At 51.5% G+C, this 24,121-nt stretch overlaps 1 protein-coding gene across 4 annotated transcripts in view; it reads left to right on the top strand.

Moving 5' to 3' along the window:
- Positions 1-24,121, top strand: part of gmip (GEM interacting protein) — an 88,923-nt gene that overhangs the window by 2,707 nt on the left and 62,095 nt on the right. For 3 of the 4 annotated variants that reach the window (XM_067973172.1, XM_067973173.1, XM_067973171.1), the window contains exon 2: positions 622-768. In XM_067973172.1, the coding sequence (XP_067829273.1) occupies positions 622-768 (147 nt within the window). Of the gene's footprint in view, positions 1-621; positions 769-6,017; positions 6,300-24,121 lie in introns of those variants that run through there. The other variant, XM_067973174.1, reaches the window with a different exon arrangement.

Genomic DNA, 24,121 nt, shown 5'->3' with positions numbered 1-24,121 from the left:
CTTGTTATCAAAAATACAATGTTGTCCCGAGTCTGTAAGTTGTCCGCACGATGCCCAGGGCCTCTGGTAACCTCCCAGAGGTTTTCCTTCCCCGCCCCTCCCTCCCTCCCACCGGCCTCTCCCGGAGAGCTGGGATGTGGCTCCAGGTCCCGCTCTGCCACCTCGCCCAAGGGGCGGCGGTGTGTGGGGGAGGGGCGGGGGGTTGCGGGGGGAGGGGTGTGGGGGAGGGGCGGAGGGGTGTGGGGGAGGGGCGGGGGGTTGCGGGGGGAGGGGCGGAGGGGTGTGGGGGAGGGGCGGGGGTGCGGGGGCGGGGCGGGGGGGCGGGGGAGGGGTGGGGGTGTGGGGGAGGGGGAGGGGCGGGGGGTGGGGTGTGGGGGAGGGGCGGGGGGTTGCGGGGGGAGGGGTGTGGGGGAGGGGCGGAGGGGTGTGGGGGAGGGGCGGGGGGTGCGGGGGCGGGGTTGGGGGAGGGGCGGGGGGTGTGGGGGGGCGGGGGGAGGGGTGGGGGGTGTGGGGGAGGGGGAGGGGCGGGGGTTTGCCATACCGTCTGCGCGGTGCCCGCTTTGCTGCCCCCCCCCACTGCACCGCCCCCTAGTGACCAACGGGCGTGTTTTCCTCTTTCAGCCAATGTCCCCGTGGATCAGGAGCTGGTTCGGGAGAGGCTGGCGGCCGTGCTGCAGGCCGTGGAGCTCATCGTTGGCCGCTACCCGTCGCTGAATCCCAACAACTCCCTGGTGGAGGCTGCGGCCGTGGTTGCGAATAAGGTGCACGGTAAGAGTTCGGGTTTCCCGCTGACACAATGCGGGCGGCGGGCTTTACACGGAGCGCAAACTGTGGGGCCCACGCGGGCTACAATCCACAGCTGGCCTAGGCCTGGGGACGTGACTCTGCTTCCTGACGGTCCGCTCTTGAAATTGAGCTGGGAATTCTAACGGTTAGTTGGCAGCTGGTGTTTCTACGTCATATCTCAGCCGTGGCAAAGTCTCAGCTCTCTCACCTGAAGCTCGTGGGTTCAAGTCCCACTCCGGAGACTTGAGCACAAAATCTCGGCCCAGTGCAGTCCTGAGGGTGTGCCGCACTGTCGGAGGTGCCGTCTTTCAGGTGAGACATTAAACCGAGGCCCCGTCTGCCCTCTCAGGTGGATGTAAAAGATCCCAAGTCACTATTGGAAGAAGAGCAGGGGAGTTCTCCCGGGTGTCCTGGCCAACATTCACCCCTCAACTAACATCACTAAAAAACAGATTATCTGATCATTTATCTCATGGCAGTTTGTGGGATCTTGCTGTGCGGAAATTTGGCTGCCTGTTTCCCTACACTACAACAGTGACTACACTTCAAAAATTAACTCACCGGCTGTAAATCGCTTTGAGGCGTCCTGAGGATGTGAAAGGCACTATATAAATACAGGGACTTTCAATTCCTTGAATTCGATGTTTGATGCTGAGATGTTTAACCTGTGGCTTGAGATACAGGCGACCCAGTGAAGGTGCACTGACTGCGGGTTTGCCGGGGGCCAGTGTCGGGTTGCTCCCGATGTTGCGAGTGTCCTGCTGCCCACCTGGGCCTTCTACGGCGGGCGGCCTTGTTGAATCGAGCAAGTTTCTGCTGCCGACTGTCCGAGATCCGCGTGTCAGGAGCCCGGCCCATGCACTCCACCGATCCCAACAGCGAGGTTGGAAGCTCCGGCTGTCGGCTGGGGTGGGAAGCAGAGGGAAAAGGGCCTTAGAAGTTACTGGGAAAACTTTGCATCCTTAAAAACGCAACAGTAAAGGACGGCAGCAACTGGTGACTGACTGCGAGGCACCCTGGGTCGGATCACATCCTGTCATTCTGCAGCAGCATTCTCTCTAGTTTCTGCTTATTCAGTATCTGTCGAGTCAGGCTGGCCTCAGTGAAACCATTTCTGTGGTGAATGAAAGTTGAGGGAGATGGGGAGGGTGGGGAATGGGGAAGAGAGATGGAGGGCAAGGGAGACAGAGACAGAGGTGGTGAGAGAGAGGCAGGGCGGGCGCGAGAGAGACAGACAGACAGAGAGAGAGAGAGAGAGGGAGAGAGAGAATCACACTGCCGTGCTGAACAGAGAGGTGATGTACGTGCGAATGCAGAATGTCCGTTGGTTACCAGTGCATTTTGCAGCTTCTGGCCCCAGTAATCCTTTCTCCAGCCCTTGTTCTCCTGGTTATATGAATCCATGGGTATTGCAAGAAACTTTTAAAACAAACTTTTCTCGGGGAGCCTCAGGCTTGGTTGTCAGGTACGATGACTGATTGTGATAAAAATCGTCCTCTTTTCCCCTTCCTCCGCGCTCCCCTCCTCCTTTTCCCCTTCCTCCTCGCCCACTCCCCCTTTCCCCTTCCTCCTTGCCCACTCCCCCTTTTCCCTTCCTCCTCGCTCCCCTCCCCCTTTTCCCCTTCCCTCCTCGCCCCTCCTCCCCCTTTCCCCCTTCCTCCTCGCTCCCCTTCCCCTTTCCCCCTTCCTCCTCGCTCCCCTTCCCCTTTTCCCCTTCCTCCTCGCTCCCCTCCCCCTTTTTCCCCTTCCTCCTCGCTCCCCTCCCCCTTCCGCAATCCTCCTCGGCCCCTCCCCCTTTCCCCTTCCTCTTTGCTCCCCTCCCACTTTCCCCCATCCTCCTCGGCCCCTCCCCCATTTCCCCTTCCTCCTCGGCCCCCTCCCCCTTTCCCCCTTCCTCCTCGGCCCCTCCCCCTTTCCCCCTTCCTCCTCGGCCCCCTCCCCCATTTCCCCTTCCTCCTTGGCCCTTCCCCTTTCCCCCTTCCTCCTCGGCCCCTCCCCCTTTTCCCCTTCCTCCTTGCTCCCCTCCCACTTTCCCCCATCCTCCTCGGCCCCTCCCCCATTTCCCCTTCCTCCTCGGCCCCCTTCCCCTTTTCCCCTTCCTCCTCGGCCCCCTCCCCCTTTTCCCCTTCCTCCTCGGCCCCCTCCCCCTTTTCCCCTTCCTCCTCGGCCCTCCCCCTTTCCCCCTTCCTCCTCGGCCCCCATCCCCTTTTCCCCTTCTTCCTCGGCCCCTCCCCCATTTCCCCTTCCTCCTCGGCCCCCTCCCCCTTTCCCCTTCCTCCTCGCTCCCCTTCCCTTTTCCCCTTCCTCCTCGCTCCCCTTCCCTTTCCCTTTCCCCCTTCCTCCTCGGCCCCCTCCCCCTTTTCTCCTTCCTCCTTGGCCCCTCCCCCTTTTCCCCCTTCTCGCTCCCTCCCCCTTTTCCCCTCCCTCTCCCCCTTTTTCTCCTTCCTCCTCACCCCATCTACAATTGTCCTCATTGCCCATATCTTGGGGGGGGGGGGGTGAGTGGGGGAGTCAGCCAGAGTTCATGCTCCTTATAGCTGTCCAGTGACCCCTGCAAGTGTGGTGTTTGGCTGAAGGCTGGAATGGGTTTGCCTGTGATGCCTACCACAGTTGTATAACCTTGTACTGTCAAGCCATTGAAACATAGAAAATAGCAGCAAGAGTAGGCCATTCGGCCCTTCGGGCCTGCTCCGCCATTCAAAATGATCAAGGTTGATCGTCTAACTCAGTACCCTGTTCCCGCTTTTTCCCCATATCCCTTGACCCCTTTAGCATTAAGAAATATATCCATCTCCTTCTTGAATACATCTAATGACTTGGCCTCCACTGACTTCTGTGGTAGAGAATTCCACAGGTTCAGCACCCTCCTCATTTCTCCTCATCTCCTCAGAGGAAGGGGAAAAGCCATGAAGGATGGGTACCTGGGTGAGGAACTGGAGGACCCCGGAGGCGGGGAGAGGGGGCTTGTGAAACCACACTCGGGAGCGGTGCTAGCTGCTTCGGGACGAGGGGCGAAATTGAGGAGGGATATCGAGGAAGGAAGACAAGTTTTGATCCAGCGACTCATCACGCAGTCAAAATGCCGTGATTTTCTTGTTGGTGACTGACCGACACATCAGGAGTTTTGCTCCCTTTAGGGATTGGGAATGCTGGAGAGGACCCTGGCATTTAAATATCGGAGGAGTGTGTGACGGTTAAAACGGTGTTTCCCTCGTTGCTCGCTCCCTGTGACTGCTGCCTCCTCGCTGTGGCTTCACTGCACCATTTCTGTTTATAGTAACTGCCAGGAAACCTCGTGCCTCTGCACAACCTCCCCCCTCCCTGTTCCCGTCAAGAGGCTTCTGAGAAAGAAACATGTACGCTGACTGGGATAGTTTTTTTAAAAATTCATTTCTCGGGATGTGGGCGTCGCTGGCAAGGCCCGGCATTTATTGCCCGTCCCTAGTTGCCCTGAGAAGGTGGTGGTGGGCCTTCTGTTCGTTACGACTGAGGGGGCTCGCTAGGCCGCTTCAGAGGGCAGTTAAGAGTTGACCACGTTGGTGTGGGAATGGAGTCACATAGGTGTAAGGTGGGCAGGTTTCCTTCCCTAAAGGACATTGGTGAACCAGTTGGTTACTACAAGTTTATTACTTCTTAAAAAAAAATTTTTAAATCTGAATTCAAATTCTCAGAACTTGAACTCATGTTCTCTGGATTACCAGTCCAGCATCACCACCACTGAACTATCGTTCCCGCCCAGATCTGTGTAGTCTTTTGAGGCGGGGAGTAGTGGGGTGGGCGGGAGGGTCTTGTGGGTGCAACAGCAGATTTCAGGAGCTTGGACTGAGTTTGTAGCTGAGATTATCAATTGGCAGCTCATGGGTTGCTAGTGGCCTTTCTATTGAATCTGTCTGGAACTGTTTTAACACTTTAAATCCCCTCCCCCCCGACCTTGCTCCCCTCCTCCCCAATGGCTCGGTTGCAGATTAGGCCACCCATTTAGCGTTGCCAACTCTTCCTGGAGGTTTTCATCGCGTATGAACAGGTTGAAGAACGCCAGAGAGGGAAAGACTGGATTTGCTCTCCAGCCCCTCATAGTCTCGATGCCCCACAATTAAGGACATTCCCTTCCCCTGGGTCCTGGGAGAGGTGAAAAAAAACCAGATTCAAAACCCATAGACAATTAGGGGAGACAAAATCTGGAAAATTCCTCTTCGACCCTGCCCCCCCCCCCCATGACCTCCCGCCTCCAACCACTTCCGCCCACTTCAAACAGTCTTCTTCCCCATCTCCAATATTTTGATAACTAGTAAATGAAAGTGTTCAAAGGAGGCAAAAAAGTCCCACTTTTTTAATGCCCCTATGACTTTTCTCCCTGGGTGTTGATCGCAACAGTGTTCAGGAGATTAATCTTCAATTCCTGAAGACCCCAGGTCAATCCTGGGGGGTTGGCGACCCTACACCCATTGCAATCCCGAGTCGCCAGCAACTTGCATTTATATAGCACCTTTTAACATAGTAAAACGTCCCAAGGTGCTTCACAGGAGCGATTATCAGACAAACATTGACGCCGAGCCACATAAAGAGAGATTAGGAGAGGTGACCAAAGGCTTGGTCAAAGAGGTAGGTTTTAAGGAGCGAGAGGTGGAGAGGTTTAAGGCGGGAATTCTAGAGGCTTAGGGCCTAGGTGACTGAAGGCACGGCCGCCAATGGTGGAGCGAAGGAAATCGGGGATGCTGTAGAGGCCCGAATTGGAGGAGCGCCGAGATCTCGCTGGAGGAGGTCACAGAGGTCATAGGAGGTATAGCACAGGAGGAGGCCGTTCGGCCCATCGTGCCTGCGCCGGCTCTTTGAAAGAGCTATCCATAGGATAGAAAGGGATAGGGAGGGGGCGAGGCCATGGAAGGATTTGAAAACAAGACACAGGCCTGAAAGTCTCTGGGGGGATTGGTCTTGTGGGGGGGGTTTGAGGGGAGGTGGGGGGAGGATAGTAAACATCTGGGGCAAAGAGGGAAACAAATCGAAAAGCGCAAAATTTTCCAAAGTCCTGGAAAACCAGATTACGCACAGTTCCCCGCTCACAGATCCTCCTTACCCTTCAGTTTGCCCCTTTTTATATAAGTGGGACCTTACTGGAAGGTCCCAGTCTGGCTTGAACCGAGGACTCTGCAGTGACTAAAACCTCACAGGCGTTTTGCAAGCAGGAAGCGCACTGGCTTTGCAGCTTTGCTGATGTCACAGACGACAGGCGAGACGGTGCAGCTGGCCCCCCTGCGGTGGTTAATGCTCGCGTGCCCAGGTGTACGTAGCGCCAGAGTGCCTCTGCTCTGCCCCTCGCTCACAGCTGGGCAGCGACGGCCGGCGGAGGAACCAAGCCGTCAACGACCAGGGTCCGTGAGCCCCGTCCCAGACTTCCCCTTTTTTTCTGTTTGTTACGGTTCCTATGCTGGAGACAGAGGGCAGAGAGCCTGCTGTAGCGACCGACAACAAGGGCTTTGGAATTAACATCGACATGGAGGATACAGAGGAGAACGGTAAGGGTACAATGGCCTGAAATCACTGACGCTTGTAACTTAGACCTTCTTGTTGAAGTTTACAAACAGATTTTGTGTGTCTGTTCGGAGATAAAATGATCGTAGGTTTTTTTCCTCCAAATGTTGGGTTCTAGTCTCCATTTAGGTCATGCCGACCACATCCTGTGACAGTCTTTGTGTTGATAGAACAGTGTGAGAGTGTCTGGGGCTTTGGAGATTGGTGCTTTTGGCAAAAGTGATTTTTTTTTTTTGTTTCTCGTCCAGAAAATCTTGACTCCCCTTTCAATGAGGTGACCGGGGGGGGGGGGGTTTTCACCAGATCTGCTCACCGTGGTGTCCCTGATTTAACCGGTGAAGGGCGTGGGGTGGTGGGACCGGAGGAGGGGGCGTTGCGGGGGAGGTGAAAGGGGATGGACCAGAAGGGGGGAGGAACAAGAAGGAGTGGGACCGGGGTTGGGGGAGGGTGGGAGTGGGCTTGGGGGACATGTGAGGGCACAGGGAGGTGGGGGACCTCCATCGAACTGCTGACTAGTCTGTTTCATTCTCTGGTTCTTAAGAAACCAGTCGCCATTTTGGTGGAAGTCAAATCCTTTCACAGATTTCTTTTTTTCCTCCTTCACTGTGCCCCTTTCCCTCCCCCGCACCTTCCCCAGTCAGGTCGAGCCTTGATCCCAGGCCTGCAACACAGTATAGGACTGAGGACGAGGGACTGTTGTGGGAGCTGGGCCCTCTGAGTTTCTGCCTCTCTTGCAGTGTCAAAGATTGGATCCCATTCAGCATGTGTCCACGGCAACGCTGGGCCCCGGTGCGTAGCCAATTACAGGCGCAATTTGGTTCTTTTGCCAATCACAGTAAATCTATGTTCTCTGGTCCTTGACCCTTCCGCCAATGGGAACAGTTTCTCTCTATCTACTCTGTCTAAACCCTTCATGATTTTGAATACCTCGATCAAATCTCCTCTCAACCGTCTCTGTTCCAAGGAGAACAACCCCAGCTTCTCCAGTCTATCCACGTAACTAAAGTCCCTCATCCCTGGAATCATTCTAATGAACCTTTTCTGCACCCTCTCTAAGGCCTTCACATCTTTCCTAAAGTGCGGTGCCCAGATCTGGACACAATACTCCAGTTGTGACTGAACCAGTGTTTTATAAAGGTTCATCATGACTTCCTTACTTTTGTACTCTATGCCTCTATTTATAAAGCCCAGGATCCCGTATGCTTTTTTAACCGCTTTCTCAACCTGCCCTGCCACCTTCAACAATTTGTGGACGTACACCCCCAGATCTCTCTGATCCTTTATACCCCTTTTACAATTGTGCCCTCTAGTTTATATTGCCTCTCCTCATTTTTCCTACCAAAATGTATCTTTCTGCGTTAAATTCCATCTGCCATGTGTCTGTCCATGCCACCGGCCTGTCTATATCCTCTTGAAGTCTATCACTATCCTCCTCACTGTTCAATACCCTTCCAAGTTTTGTGTTATCTGCAAATTTTGAAATTGTGCCCTGTACACCCAAGTCCAAGTCATTAATACAGGTCAAGAAAAGCAGTGGTCCCAGCACCAACCCCTGGGGAACAGCATTGTACACCTCCCTCTAGTCCGAAAAACAACCTTTCACCACTGCTCTCTGTTTCCTGTCACTTAGCCAATTCTGTATCCACGTTGCTTCTGCCCCCTTTTTTCCATGGGCCGCAATCTTGGTGACAAGCTTACTGTGCGGCACTTTATCAAACGCCTTTTGAAAGTCCATATACACCACATCAACTGCATTGCCCTCATCGACCCTCTCCGTTACCTCATCAAAAAACTCTATCAGGTTAGTTAAACGTGATTAGCCTTTAACAAATCCGTGCTGGCTTTCCCTAATCAATCCACACTCGTCCAAGTGACTGTTAATTCTGTCCCAGATTATAATTTCTAAAAGTTTCCCCACCACTGAGGTTAAACTGACTGGCCTATAGTTGCTGGGATTATCCTTGCACCCTTTTTGAACAAGGGTGTAACATTTGCAATTCTCCAGTCCTCTGGCACCACCCCCATATCTAAGGATGTTTGGAAGATTATGGCCAGTACCTCATTTCCACCCTTACTTCCCTCAGCAACTTAGGAAGCATCCCATCCAGACCAGGTGACTTATCTACTTTAAGTACAGCTAGTCTTTCAAGTACCTCTTTATCAATTTTTAGCTCATCCAGTATCTCAACTACATCTTCCTTTACTGAGACTCTGGCAGCATCTTCTTCCTTGGTAAAGACAAATGCAAAGTACTCATTTAGTACCTCGGCCATCCCCTCTGCCTCCATGAGTAGATCTCCTTTATAGTCCCTAATCGGCCCCACCCCTCCTCTTACTACCCATTTACTGATTTCAATTTACCTGGGCCAGATCTGCTCTCATCCCACTGAAATTGGCCCTCCTCCAATTGAGTATTTTTACTTTAGAGTGGTCCGTGTCCTTTTCCATAGCTATTCTAAACCCTATGATCGCTGCTCCCTAAATGCTCCCCCACTGACACTTGCTCCACTTGGCCCACCTCATTCCCTAGAACCAAGTCCAGCAATGCCTCTTTCCTCGTTGGGCCAGAAACATACTGGTCAAGAAAGTTATCCTGAACACATTTCAAAAATTCCTCCCCCTCTTTGCTCCTTATATTATTATTGTTATCCCAGTCTATATTAGGATAGTTGAAGTCCCCAGTTATCACTACTCTATGGCTTTTGCACCTCTCTGTAATTTCCCTGAAAATTTGCTCCTCTATATCCTTCCTACTAGTTGGTGGCCTATAGAATACACCCAGTAGTGCAATGGCACCTCTATTGTTTCTTAACTCTAACCAAATAGATTCTGTCCTTGACCCCTGCAGGACATCCTCTCTCTCTAGTACTGCAATATTCTCCTTAATCGATACTGCTGCCCCCCCTTCTTTTCTTTCCTTCCCTATCTTTCCTGAACACCTTGTATCCAGGAATATTTAGAACCCAATCCTGCCCCTTTTTTGTGCCAGGTCGCCGTTATCGCCATGACATCATATTCCCATGTGGCAGCTCACCAACCTTGTTTACCACACTTCGTGCATTTACACACAAACCAGTCTTAGACTTTCTTGTACTCTCTCTTAGTCTGATCCCACCTAATACTGTACTATTTCTTGCTCTAGTGCTATCTTTCTCTCCCGATCCTTTGTGCCCCCTTGTTTCCTCTTTCTAATGCTACATTCCAGTGCCCAACCCCCCACCAAATTAGTTTAAACCCCCCCACAGCGCTAGCGAGCCTCCCCGTGAGGACATTGGTCCCAGCTCCGTTGAGGTGCAACCCGTCCGGCCTGGACAGGTCCCACCTTCCCCAGAATTGGTGCCAATGCCCCAGGAATCTAAAGCCCTCCCTCCTGCACCATCTCTCCAGCTACGCATTCATCTGCTCTATCCTCCTATTTATACACTTGCTAGCTTGCGTCTTTCACGACCTCAGGACGTCCCAAGACGCTTTACAACCAATGAAGTACTTTTGAAGCACAGTCACTGTTGTAATGTAGGAAACGTGGCAGCCATTTTGCACACAGCAAGATCCCACAGGATAACCTGTTTCAGTGATGTCGGCTGAGGGATAAATATTGGCCAGGAGACCTCCCCATCTCTTCTACGAATAGTGGGATCTTCTACGACCACCTGAGAGGGTAGACGGTGCCTCAGTTTAACATCTCATCCGAAAGACGGCACCTCCGACCTGGATTTTGTGCTCAAGTCTTGGGGTGGGGCTTGAACCCACAACTTTCTGACTCAGAGGTGAGAGTGCTGCCCACTGAGCCATGGCTGACAGTCACAGATCCTGCGACCAAATGACCTCTCGCCTTCCCCTCGGAGTGAACCTGCTGTGGACTGATTACGGAATAACATACGCTCCCTCCTCCTTTCTGTAAGTCATTGACTCAACCTTGGGTACAGTCTCACAGGCACCTTCACTCCCCAGCATCTCACATAAGGGTGTGAGGTCGAGACGGTGAGTGTCTGCCCGCTATTCAATCACATGGGGCATCACCGCTCAGCCCAATCTGACCTTTCCCTCTTATTAACCTCCGACCTCCACACCTGTGGATTTCCAAGCAGAGGTCACTGGGTAGTGAGCAGTATGGGGGACCCTGGCTGATCGCTTCCCCCCAAAGCCAGGGGTACTGAGACTAACTGTATCACTGATACTGTGCCCTCTGAACCCTGGAAGTACCTGGCCTGTGTGGCTCAGTACCACACCGGGCAGTGTATTCACCAAAAGAGCTTCAGCCTTGACAGATAGTGTTGAAAGCACTCAACTCTGCTGCCCATATCCCAACCTGAATCAAGTCCCGTTCACCCACCACCCCTGTGCTCACTGACCTACATTGGCTTCCGGTCCAGCAATGCCTCGATTTGAAAATTCTCATCCTTGTGTTTAAATCCCCCCCATGGCCTCACCGCCCCCCTCCCTATCTCCTTAACCTCCTCCAGCCCTACAACCCTCCGAGATCTCTGCGCTCCTCCAATTCTGGCCTCTTGCGCGTCCCCGATTTTAATCGCTCCACCATTGGCGGCCGTGCCTTCAGCTGCCTAGGCCCTAAGCTCTGGAATTCCCTCCCTAAACCTCTCCGACTCACTCTCCTCCTTTAAGACGCTCCTTAAAACCTACCTCTTTGTCACCTGTCCTAATGTCTCCTTCTTTGGCTCGGTGTCAATTTTTTGTCTGATAATCGCTCCTGTGAAGCGTCTTGGGAGGTTTTACTACGTTAAAGGTGCTATATAAATGCAAATTGTTGAAGATGGAGGTAAGGACCCCTCACCCAACACTCCGACAGGCAAACGGTTTAGAGAGACCACATACGGTCTTGTGGGAATTAATCAAAGTTCTCCACAATAGAGAAGATGGGGCTACATCAGCAACCGGGTTCCACCAAGATGCTGTCCATAGTTATGCCAGAGTTAGAGAGTGGAGAGAAATAGATCTTTAAGGACCAGGCCAGACCTCATTCAGTAATAGATATAAGGTGAAGGGTCATCGCTTGGTTGCTCGGGCAACGGCCTTGGGATTGTAGGACTGAATCTGTCATTGGACGAAAAGTGTTGTCATCCTGAACAATGGGTATATATTCCAGAAATATCTTCATCGTGCTGAAATACCAGTCTTGTTACGCCCTTGGCGTGTTCTGACGTATTGTTAACGAGGAAGCTAAATGAGCGACTGCCGTCAGATTAACCATCGAGTTCCTTCTGTCCCGTTGCTGACTCGCACTCACCCACAGAGTTCCCCTTGCACGGTAACTGTTGCAGGGCTCGCCCACAGGGCTCCTGCAGTCGGGCCCATGCGCAGTTTGTAAGTGGGAGCGAATAAGTGGGCATGGGGTGAGAAGCCGTTCAAACTCTATAGGTCAGCGCCGTTCACAGACCTGGGACAGTCCGCCTGATCGTGGACTCCAACCAGCTCATCTCACTTGTCGAGGGGAAGTTCTGCAAAATGTCCATAACCAAATTAAAATAGGAGGAAGGCTAAGAGATGGGAGGTGGAGAGGCATAAGGCATTTACACACCCATACATCTAATGTACATTCACTCATAAATTGCCTGTTGCGTTACCCACGGTCAGTTGATGAATATAAGATTTTTTTTATATATGGTGCTAGAGTTGAGGGAGAGAGCCTTCCCAAAGCCGCTCCACAGAGCCACCTAGTGCCTGCAATTATATATTGTGACAATTGACAGCAAAATTGAATGGGAAATGTTGACATAGCAATTCACAATGGTAAATGTTAAGAGCAGTGTGACAACAGGAAGTAGAGCTGGTGGACAGTAAGTTTGTGCCCAATGCAGGATTTTTAATAATATATTGGTCACTCTTCTATGGCGTTGCACAGAGACAGTCAAAGTCCAAGTGTGGTCAGAGTTAGTGGGCAGGACCAGAAGGTGCAGATGTAATTCAGTTCCCATTTTGCCTTATTTTGATATTTCCATTATAAATTCCCATGGCCACCTTTATAATGGAATCGGCCTATGTAAACTGCCATTACACCCTTCTACCAGTGGTGCTGCTGCAGCACTTCCATTGGTGGGAGGGTGTAAGTGCAGTGTGACAAGTTTACATAGGCAGTTTCCATTATAAAGGTGGACACGGGAATTTATAGTGGAAAAAGTTGTGACAATCAATCGGAAAGGTCTTATTGCTTGGCGCTGGTTGGAGATGCTCACTGATGCATCCCATTCAGCTCTTTTTGTTACCCAATGAGGTATTAAATGCCTTAAGTTGGAGTGCATTCCATTGCCCAACTTACCTGACCTTCCATCCACTTCATCCAATGTCCTCCTGCACTGCCCAGTGTGACACTGAGGCACACTTATCGAGAAGGTCCCAGATACAATCCCAGGCCTGTGCTGAGTTTGTTGATCTCCGTCGAGGTGGTGATAGAGCGCTGTCATTCTCCTTGGTGTTCTGGTGGGGGGGAGGTCCCACTCCCGATCGCTGTTGAACCATGACAGAGAAGTGGGCGCTGGGTGAGAACAGGATTAGGCTCGGCTATGATGCCTCTCATGTCCAAATAGCCTGCCAAGTCAGTCTACCCTAAAAGATGAAGACTGACCATGGGGGTGGGTGGTTGGGGGTTCAGAGGACTTCAAACGCTAGTGGGACAGTCCCCCAAGCCAAGAGTCAGGAAAGGGGGGAGAAAGTGGGGCGGGGGAGGAGAGTTTGTGCTGCACTATGATGAAGGTGAACCTACCTGACTAGGCTATTCAACCATGGAAAGTGGAGTCAGCAGCACCCCAAGTGCATGTGACTATGGGGCACTGACCTTTAACTCTTGTTGTTATTGTGCGTCTCTGTCAATGAAACAAAACAGAAAATACCACAGCTGATCTATCAACATCTGAAAAGAAGAAGTGACAGGTCAGAGATGATGAAGGCTATTTTCTCTGTGGGATGGTGGAGCAGACTCCCAGATATGGTTCCACATCCCCACTATCTTGTGGAGAGTTGATTAGCGTCTTTCATAAAGGATCTGGATTGATATGTACTGAGATGGAGGATTAAGGGGTCATAATCCTTTTTCAGGGGAGGCGGGCACACAAAGATTAGTGGCCATTAAAGTCATGGGTCAACAGGTGAGGGAGAACCCATGACAGAATAATTGGACACGGACTCTGGGGGGAGTGGGACTGATGGGCCGAATGACCGTTTGTCGTTCCGGATGTGTTTGTTAGGCTCCTCCAGTTGTGCGTCAATCCGAATTGTCTCTCGCCTCCTGTTGCTGGAATACCCAATCCTGGCACCGCAGGAGAGGCACGCCTTCATTTTTATTCCGCTCACAGCTTTTGGAGGGTGGGGTGCAATGTTTCATTTTATTGCCCCTTCAAATTATATTTTTACACTGGTGATGACCAGGCCACTTCAGGCCAGATGTGCAATAAACATCTGCCAGTTGGACTGAGTCTAACTCACTATTGGCCTGCAGCTGAACTGCTGCCATGCACCAGCTCGTGAGTGGCAATTCTTGGGAGCACAGACATGCAGCGTGCTCACGGTCACAGCTGGCACAGGCCTGCACTCTTGCGCTTGCTGCTGCTCTATATCCTCTGGGTGCTTGTTCCAGTCACACCCAGGGCTTCAGCCCCTGCTGGAGCTGTTCTGGCGCCTGTACTCTCTAACGGGACTGCTGTCCCTGAGCTGGATCAGGTTCAGAGAAGTTCAAAGGCAGGCTGGATACCATAATGGGAGAGTTAGGGTACCAGAGAGACAGGCTGCAATAGAATTTGGGTACTAGAGGGATGGGCTTCAGTGGGAGTTAGGGTGCTCGAGGAATGGGCTTAAAAAAATGTTTAAATTGCAAACTTTACCTAGACTGCAGGTGAGTGGAAATCTTGCAGAAAATTGGCCGACAGTTTTAAATTGTTTACGCCGGTTATGAGCAGATTGGGGGAGAAAAACTGAAAAGATAGAAGCCATCATTTTTCTACATGTTACTGAGGAAGAAGCGATGAATTTTACATCCACAACCCCTCCTTTGTGAAGTCTGAGAAACACTGCAGACGTTGACAAATGTGATGTGTGAAAGGCACAGACTTTTTCACACAAGGAGACCATTAATCAGCATGCAACTGAATTAAAGACTCACGGTGAATTTTGCAACCCAACAGCGTCACTAATAAAGGAAAGGGCTTGTCAGATAACAAACTCTCTGAGAGCAAAACGGCTTCAAGAGACGGTTGAGATGATCAGTAGTGTGGTGCAGATCAGAAGGGCTGCTACAGCCTTGAAAAGTGGAAGTGTGCAAGTAATACGATCTAGTGAATGGATACTCGATGTAAAGGCTCAAAGTGACATAGGGTATGGAACACTTTTAATAAAGAAATAAAAGCATGAATCATTTGCCTGGGGATTCCCAGATCAGCAATACACCCATACAGAAAAGTATACACTGTGCACTGCAGGCAAACTTAAAAACAGGGCTTGATAGAGTGATGATTGGAAGTCACAAAATAATTACGCACTCAGAGATCGGTGAACTGTGAACTTGTTTGGATCCCAGTTGGGTTTTAAAAAGGAACGTTTTAAGCTTCCAATCCCATAGGAAATTCAGGTAGAGTTTGCAAATGCGAAATAGTTTAGCAGGTCAGTTGTGATCTTGCGTTTCTGGCCAATTGAATGAAGCAAGTTCCAAGTTGAGGATATTTCTGATGATTTGGGTCTGGAAGACTTTCCCAGGTGATATGTGAGAGCACTGAAGGTGTCGACACAGTAACGTAGCAGTGTGGGGGCGATGGTTCATGCAAAGAAGGACACGATGAGGACGGGTAAATGAGAACAGGGATTCTGGGCACGCACGAGCCAGGATTTTGGGGGTGGAGATTTAGATAAGTGGAGTTTGGGAGGCTGTGGAGCAGGACACTGGAGAAGTTGAGGTTAGAGGAGGTGGGCAGTTTTGCGGAAGTGGTCTTGGCGACGGAGAGGATGTGGAAGGTCAGAGTTCAAGAGGAAACGGAGACTGCACGCCGTACGGTTCAGCCTGAGCGAGCAGTCGGGGAGGGGCTGGAGTCGTGGGCGAGGGTAGAAGGAGCTGAATAAAATAAACGGAATTAATGGAGCTGGGCAGGGACGGAGGGGTGGGCCCAGGGTGGGTGAGTGGGAGGGGCATAGTCCTCTTTCCCCCTGCCCCCACCCTGCTCTTTCCCCATAGCCCTGAAAATTTCTCCTTTTCAAATATATATCCAATTCCCTTTTCAAAGTTACTGGTGAATCTGCTTAGGATCTTTCACGTCCAGCTGAGAGGGTAGACGGAGCCTTGGATTAACGATGCTGAGTGGAAAGGGATGGACAATGTGATTTATAAACAAAAATGTTTGAGATAGCTCCCCCCACTATATTCTTCGTCTCGTACATCGAGGCTGCTGGCAATGTGCCTTTTTTCACAAAAAATGTTCCGCACTTTATTGCGAAAAACAATTTGGAGATTTCGCCTCGATAATACCTGGGTCACCTGATGATTTCCCGTCCGCTGTAAATTCTAATAAATCGGAAGGGTTTGTGGATTCACAATGGACGATGCATTCTGCGAGCTGGTGTCTGTTTTGCGGGGGAGGTCAGAGTGCTGCTTCATTACGGTGGGGCACGGTAGGGTAACTAGTGAGAGATAGTTTCCGCTGGTCGGTGACGAGGGCACAGGTAATCCCAGAAAGAGTTAAAGGGGAAGTTGGGGGGGAGAAAATGATTTACATAAGAGGGTGGCCAGAATGTGGAATTCCCTGCCACAAACTGCCATTAAAGGTGATTTTGGAATTCCTTCTAAAAGGGAATTAGTTGCTTGAAAAATAAGGAACACAGAAGGGTGCGGGGAGCGAGCAGAGTGTGGGATAAGACGAGAGGGCTCGTGCGGAGAGAAACACCCACACAGACGTTGATGGGCCGAATGGCCAGTGTCCGTTCTGGAACGTTCTACAGCTCTACGTTGTCGGACAGTGAGTCGGGCTGAAGATTTCAGCCACACTTCCACACAGAGATAAGGAGTCGGTGGGAGGCACAGCAAGTCTCGTTAACCTCCTGGGGAGGGGGGGAGTGGGGTATGTGTAGCTCCCCCGGGCCGGGATCAGCACAGGTCAAGTCTGGCACTGTCCTGCTGACTCTTAAAACAAGTGCCCCGACTGCTCAGTGTGTGAGGTCAGTGCGGTACTGTGCCATACGGAGGCAGGAAGAGCCTAGGCTCAATTGCTGGCCTTTGATGGGTCAACTGGTCTCAGCCGGAACAGTATTTAATGTGGTACGAATGGCCTCAGGGGCCAATGAGGGGGATGGGGAGAGGAATCAACCAGGGTACCCTGCTCCTGATCGTGAAGACTCTCGATACAAGTGTGTGTGTGTGTGTGTGTGGGGGGACATGGGCGTGAAGACGGTGTTGCGATTCCCTCTGCTGTCGAATAGCCAGCCGACACTTGCTGCATCAGTGCTCACCCGGGCGACGGCTGGTCGCTATGGAACCGTCCCCTGGCACGAGCAAGTGGGAACTGGCGACAGAAACAACGAGAAGGGAAGTTGAGAAACAAGACGTCGGGGGTTGGCGGGGGAGGGGGAATCAGCTGACGTGAGTGAAAGGCGACAGGAAATGAAGAGCGAAAGGGACTGAGATTCTTCCTGATTCCAAAAAAAGGAACAGGGTCGGTGCCAGAGAGAGAAATCTGATCAAACTGAGACAAACAAATACAAAACGGAATCAAGGCTCCCAACCTTCTTTTCCGTGCCTTCAGCCGCCTAGGCCCAAAACTCTGGAATTCCCTCCCTAAACCTCTCCGCCTCTCCCTCCTCCTTTTAAAAACGTTTTTTAAAACTTTGACCAAGCTTTTGGTCACCTGTCCTAACATCTCCTTATGTGGCTCGGTGTCAAATTTTGCCTGATAATCGCTCCTGTGAAGCACCTCGGGACATTTTACTACGTTAAAGGTGCTGTATTTGAAAAGCTGTTGTTGAAAAGGAAACAACAGTATCAGGATTCAGCTCAGCGGAAACTGCTCTAAATCTGGGCCCTAGTTCCCCTTAAGGCACTGAGTCACTGAGAACAGGAACTTCTGGGCTGCACGTCTACCCAGGGCAGTAAAAGGGGCCGCTGCGATTGGCCTCCGAGCTCCCGGCCGAGGGATCGCACCCGATTGCTGACCACCTGCAGGAGAGTGTGAGCCCGCGTGCCCTGTTGGTTGAGGGGAGAGTTGCGTTTGGCTGATCCCGTCCATGGTAAAATACCTTGCCGACACTCAGAAGGAAGAATTGCATTTATATAGCGCCTTTCAGGACGTCCCAAAACGCTTCACAGCCAATGAAGTACTTTTGAAGTGTGGTCACTGTTGTAATGTAGGAAACACGGCAGCCAACTTGTGCACAGCAAGATCCCACAAACAGCGATGAGATAATGACTGGATAATCTGTTTTAGTGGTGTTGGTTGAGGGATAAATATTGGCCCAGGACAGCGGGGAGAACTCCCCTGCTTTTCTTCGAATAGTGGCCGTGGGATCTTTCACATCCACCTGAGAGGGCGGACAGGGTCTCATGCGAAAGACAGCACCTCCGACAGTGCGGCGCTCTGGCGTGTCCGTACTGAGGGAGTGCTGCACTGTCAGAGGTGCCGTCTTTCAGATGAGATCTAGGCTCACGGGTATACAAATGAGCCCCATTGTGTGAGGGGCCAGAATGTAATCTGAGGTAGGGGGGGGGGGGTCACTTTAACCTAATCCGCCCGGTGGGAAACTGACACGATCAGATCAGCCGCCCGATTTTTACTTTCCATTGAAGTCAAAGGCGGCAAATCGGATTGTGTCAGACTGCCTCCGGGAAGGGGGTGAGGTCACATTTACCTCCGGAGAGTGTGGACAGCGTGAGGGTCAGTGGCTCTCGTGTTCCACTGAAATAACCAGGCAGCCGCTGGGGTCCGGAGAGTGCCCAGAATAACCTTTGTTCTTTAGGTTTGAACTGTTCCGCCCCCAACCAGCCCAAAGGTCACTGAACCTGGAGGCAAATTTTTCAGCGACACGGTATTTTGAGTAAGTAGATCGTTGCTGCTGCTGGCTCGGGTTTCTGAACAAGTTCAGAAGTTCAACCTTTTTTAATGAAAAAAGACACGAGAGTTCGAAACAAAAATGATCAAAGGCCGGGGGCTGTCTCACCGGCGAACAACAGATTTTAACTGGAGCCTCACGATGGGCCGGAGGCTTCAACTGGACTAACAGAACTGACTGTATACAGAGCTACAGGGCCCTGCACTCCAGGGCTGACTGTATACAGAGCTACAGGACCCACACTCCAGGGCTGACTGTAAACAGAGCTATAGGTCCTGTACTCCGGGGCTGACTGTATACAGAGCTACAGGACCCACACTCCAGGGCTGACTGTATACAGAGCTACAGGACCCACACTCCAGGGCTGACTGTAAACAGAGCTATAGGTCCTGTACTCCAGGGCTGACTGTATACAGAGCTATAGGGTCCTGTACTCCAGGGCTGACTGTATACAGAGCTATAGGGCCCTGTACTCCAGGGCTGACTGTATATAGATCTATAGGGCCCTGTACTCCAGGGCTGACTGTATACGGATCTATAGGGTCCTGTACTCCAGGGCTGACTGTATATAGATCTATAGGGTCCTGTACTCCGGGGCTGACTATATACAGAGCTATAGGGTCCTGTACTCCAGGGCTGACTGTATACAGAGCTATAGGTCCTGTACTCCAGGGCTGACTGTATACAGAGCTATAGGGCCCTGTACTCCAGGGCTGACTGTATACGGATCTATAGGGTCCTGTACTCCAGGGCTGACTGTATATAGAGCTATAGGGTCCTGTACTCCAGGGCTGACTGTATACAGAGCTATAGGTCCTGTACTCCAGGGCTGACTGTATACAGAGCTATAGGTCCTGTACTCCAGGGCTGACTGTATACAGAGCTACAGGGCCCACACTCCGGGACTGACTGTATACAGAGCTATAGGGTCCTGTACTCCAGGGCTGACTGTTTACAGATCTATAGGGCCCACACTCCAGGGCTGACTGTATACAGATCTATAGGGCCCACACTCCAGGGCTGACTGTATACAGATCTATAGGGCCCACACTCCAGGGCTGACTGTATACAGAGCTACAGGGCCCACACTCCAGGGCTGACTATATACAGAGCTATAGGGTCCTGTACTCCAGGGCTGACTGTATACAGAGCTACAGGGCCCACACTCCGGGACTGACTGTATACAGAGCTATAGGGTCCTGTACTCCAGGGCTGACTGTTTACAGATCTATAGGGCCCACACTCCAGGGCTGACTGTATACAGATCTATAGGGCCCACACTCCAGGGCTGACTGTATACAGATCTATGGGGCCCACACTCCAGGGCTGACTGTATACAGATCTATAGGGCCCACACTCCTGGGCTGACTGTATACAGATCTATAGGGCCCACACTCCTGGGCTGACTGTATACAGATCTATAGGGTCCTGTACTCTGGGATTGACTGTATACAGATCTATAGGGCCCACACTCCTGGGCTGACTGCATACAGATCTATAGGGCCCACACTCCTGGGCTGACTGTATACAGATCTATAGGGCCCACACTCCTGGGCTGACTGTATACAGATCTATAGGGCCCACACTCCTGGGCTGACTGTATACAGAGCTACAGGGCCCACACTCCAGGGCTGACTGTATACAGATCTATAGGGCCCACACTCCAGGGCTGACTGTATACAGATCTATAGGGTCCTGTACTCTGGGATTGACTGTATACAGATCTATGGGGCCCACATAATAGTTGGTTGTTTCATGGACCTGTAGATAGACACGTTGCTGCCACAGAGCAATGGTTAAAGACTTTAAGCCCCATTTATTGTGCAATTTATGATCCCTGTGAACTGACATTGAGTTTGAGAGTGATGTACTTAGGTCAGAAACTAGAGTCTTAAACTTAAATAAAGCCAATTACATAGGTATGAGGGGCAAGTTGGCTAAGGCAGATTGAGAAACCAAATTAAAGGATATGACTGTTGAAAAGCAATGGCAAACATTTAAAGAAATATTTCAATATTCTCAACAAATATACATTCCATTGAGAAATAAAAACTCCACAGGAAAAATGATCCACCCGTGGCTAACTAAAGAAGTTAAGGACGGTATTAGATTAAAAGAAGAGGCTTAGAATGTTGCGAAGAAGAGTAATGAGCCTGAGGATTGGGAGAGTTTTAGGAACCAGCAAAGGACGACCAAAAAATTGATAGAAAGGGAGAAAATAGAATATGAGAGTAAACTAGCAAGAAATATAAAAACGGATTGTAAGAGCTTCTACAAGTATGTAAAAAGGAAGAGAGTAGCAAAAGGAAACGTTGGTCCCTTAGAGGCTGAGACAGGAGAAATTATAATGGGGAATCAGGGAATGGCAGATGTGTTAAACAAATATCTGTCTTCACAGTAGAAGACACAAAAAACATACCAGAAATAGTGGGGAACCAAGGGGCTAATGAGAGTGAGGAACTTAAAACAATTAATATCAGTAGAGAAAAAGTACTGGAGAAACTAATGGGACTAAAAGCTGATAAATCCCCTGGACCTGATGGCCTATATCCGAGGGTTCTAAAAGAGGTGGCTGCAGAGATAGTGGATGCATTGGTTTTGATCTTCCAAAATTCCCTAGATTCTAGAACGGTCCCAGCGGATTGGAAGGTAGCAAATGTGACCACACTATTCAAGAAAGGAGAGAGAGAGAAAACAGGGAACTACAGGCCAGTTAGCCTGACATCGGTCGTCAGGAAAATGCTGGAATCTATTATTAAGGAAGTGGTAATAGGGCACTTACAAAATCATAATATGATTAGACAGAATCAACATGGTTTTATGAAAGGGAAATTGTGTTTGACAAATTTATTAGAGTTTTTTGAGCATGTCGACTCGATGGGCCGAATGGCCTCCTTCCATGCTGTAACCTTTCTATGATTCTATGTAACTAGCAGGGTAGTTAAAGGGGAGCCAGTGGATGTAGTATGTTTGGATTTTCAAAAGGCATTCGATAAGGTGCCATATAAAAGGTTGTTACACAAGATAAGGGCTCATGGGATTGGGGGTAATATATTAGCATGGATAGAGGATTGGTTAAAGGACAGAAAACAGAGAGTAGGATAAACGGGTCATTCTCAGGTTGGCAGGCTGTAACTAGTGGGGTGCCGCAAGGATCAGTGCTTGGGCCTCAGCTAGTTACAATCTATATTAATGATTTCGATGAAGGGACTGAGTGTAATGTATCCAAGTTTGCTGATGATACAAAGCTAGGTGGGAAAGTAAGCTGTGAGGAGGACACAAAGAGTCTGCAAAGGGATATAGACAGGTTAAGTGAGTGGGCAAGAAGGTGGCAGATGGAGTATAATGTGGGGAAATGTGAGGTTATTCACGTTGGTAGGAAGAATAGAAAAACAGAATATTTTTTTAAATGGTGAGAAACTTTTAAATGTTGGTGTTCAGAGAGACTTGGGTGTCCTGGTACAAGAAACACAAAAAGTTAACATGCAGGTACAGCAAGCAATTAGGAAGACAAATGGAATGTTGGCCTTTATTGCAAGGGGGGTTGGAGTACAAGAGTAAGGAAGTCTTACTACAATTATACAGGGCTTTGGTGAGACCTCACCTGGAGTACTGTGTACGGTTTTGGTCTCCTTATCTAAGGAAGGATATACTCGCCTTAGAGGGAGTGCAACGGAGGTTCACTAGATTAATTCCTGGGATGAGAGGGTTGTCCTATGAGGAGAGATTGAGTAGAATGGGCTTATACTCTCTGGAGTTTAGAAGAATGAGAGGTGATCTCATTGAAACATATAAGATCCTGAGGGGGCTTGACAGGGTAGATGCTGAGAGGTTGTTTCCCCTGGCTGGAGAGTCTAGAACTCGGGGGCATCGTCTCAGGATAAGGAGTCGGCCATTTAAGACTGAGATGAGGAGGAATTTCTTCACTCAGAGGGTTGTGAATCTTTGGAATTCTCTACCCCAGAGGGCTGTGGATGCTGAGTCATTGAGTATATCCAGGGCTGTGATCGATAGATTTTTGGGCACTAAGGGAATCAAGGGATATGGGGATCGGCGGGAAAGTGGAGTTGAGGTCGAAGATCAGCCATGATCTTATTGAATGGTAGAGCAGGCTCGAGGGGCCGTATGGCCTACTCCTGCTCCTAATTCTTATGTTCTTATGACCTCAAACATAATTCACAAAATAGAAAAAGGGCTTGCGGGGGAGGGCGACCCCTCCGATACCTGACCTCACGGGGGAGGGCAACCCCTCCGATACCTGACCTCACGGGGGAGGGCGACCCCTCCGAGAGCTGACCTCACGGGGGAGGGCGACCCCTCCGATACCTGACCTCGAGGGGGAGGGCGACCCCTCCGATAGCTGACCTCACAGGGGAGAGCGACCCCTCCGATACCTGACCTCACGGGGGAGAGCAACCCCTCCGATACCTGACCTCACGGGGGAGGGCGACCCCTCCGATACCTGACCTCACGGGGGAGGGCGACCCCTCCGATACCTGACCTCACGGGGGAGAGCGACCCCTCCGATACCTGACCTCGCGGGGGAGGGCGACCCCTCCGATACCTGACCTCGCGGGGGAGGGCGACCCCTCCGATACCTGACCTCGCGGGGGAGGGCGACCCCTCCGATACCTGACCTCGAGGGGGAGGGCGACCCCTCTGAGAGCTGACCTCGAGGGGGAGGGCGACCCCTCCGAGAGCTGACCTCGAGGGGGAGGGCGACCCCTCCAAGACCTAACCTCACGGGGGAGGGCGACCCCTCCGAGTCCTGACCTCACGGGGGAGGGCGACCCCTCCGATACCTGACCTCGAGGGGGAGGGCGACCCCTCTGAGAGCTGACCTCGAGGGGGAGGGCGACCCCTCCGAGAGCTGACCTCGAGGGGGAGGGCGACCCCTCCAAGACCTAACCTCACGGGGGAGGGCGACCCCTCCGAGTCCTGACCTCACGGGGGAGGGCGACCCCTCCGATAGCTGACCTCACGGGGGAGGGCGACCCCTCCGATAGCTGACCTCACGGGGGAGGGCGACCCCTCCGATACCTGACCTCACGGGGGAGTGCGACCCCTCCGAGTCCTGACCTCACGGGGGAGGGCGACCCCTCCGAGTCCTGACCTCACGGGGGAGGGCGACCCCTCCGAGTCCTGACCTCACGGGGGAGGGCGACCCCTCCGATAGCTGACCTCACGGGGGAGGGCGACCCCTCCGATATCTGACCTCACGGGGGAGGGCGACCCCTCTAACACACGTCTTGTTGAAATATTTTTAAATAGAAACCTAAAAGATGAAGCTCGTACAACTCCTTGGGATTGTGACGCAGGCTCACGTTCATTCTGGAAGCCCTTTTGCCTGACTGTAATATTAGGATGCACAGTAATGGAAGGAGGAAGTGTGGCTGAACAGGGTGAATCACGTCTGACGCAAATACCAGCAGATTGTTTACCCATGTTACACGGGGAACTCTGGCCTGCATTTTACTCTCTCCCGTTTTGCCCTCCCCTCTCCTGAAGGTGCTGACTCCCACTGGGATATGTTTCATGGACACCAATCTGATACCAACTCTAGTGGCCCATCCTCGCTGAGTGGGCCTCGCTAGTTAGCTTCGATGGCAGGCCATTCAACCTGCGACGTCACATCCAAGCTCATGCTCTCTCGCACTTTCCAGCAGCGTCCACTGGGTGACGTCCAGGAGCAGGAACTCCGCCTGATTTCCCCCTCCCACTAAGGCACTGAGGCCAACTACCCCAACCCTTGCGCTGGCTAAGATCCGCTGAC

Source organism: Heptranchias perlo, chromosome 37 (assembly GCF_035084215.1).
Source record: "Heptranchias perlo isolate sHepPer1 chromosome 37, sHepPer1.hap1, whole genome shotgun sequence".
NCBI classification, from domain to species: domain Eukaryota; kingdom Metazoa; phylum Chordata; class Chondrichthyes; order Hexanchiformes; family Hexanchidae; genus Heptranchias; species Heptranchias perlo.
Note: the sequence above shows the minus strand (reverse complement) of the source record. Positions and strands in the feature narration are given on the sequence as shown.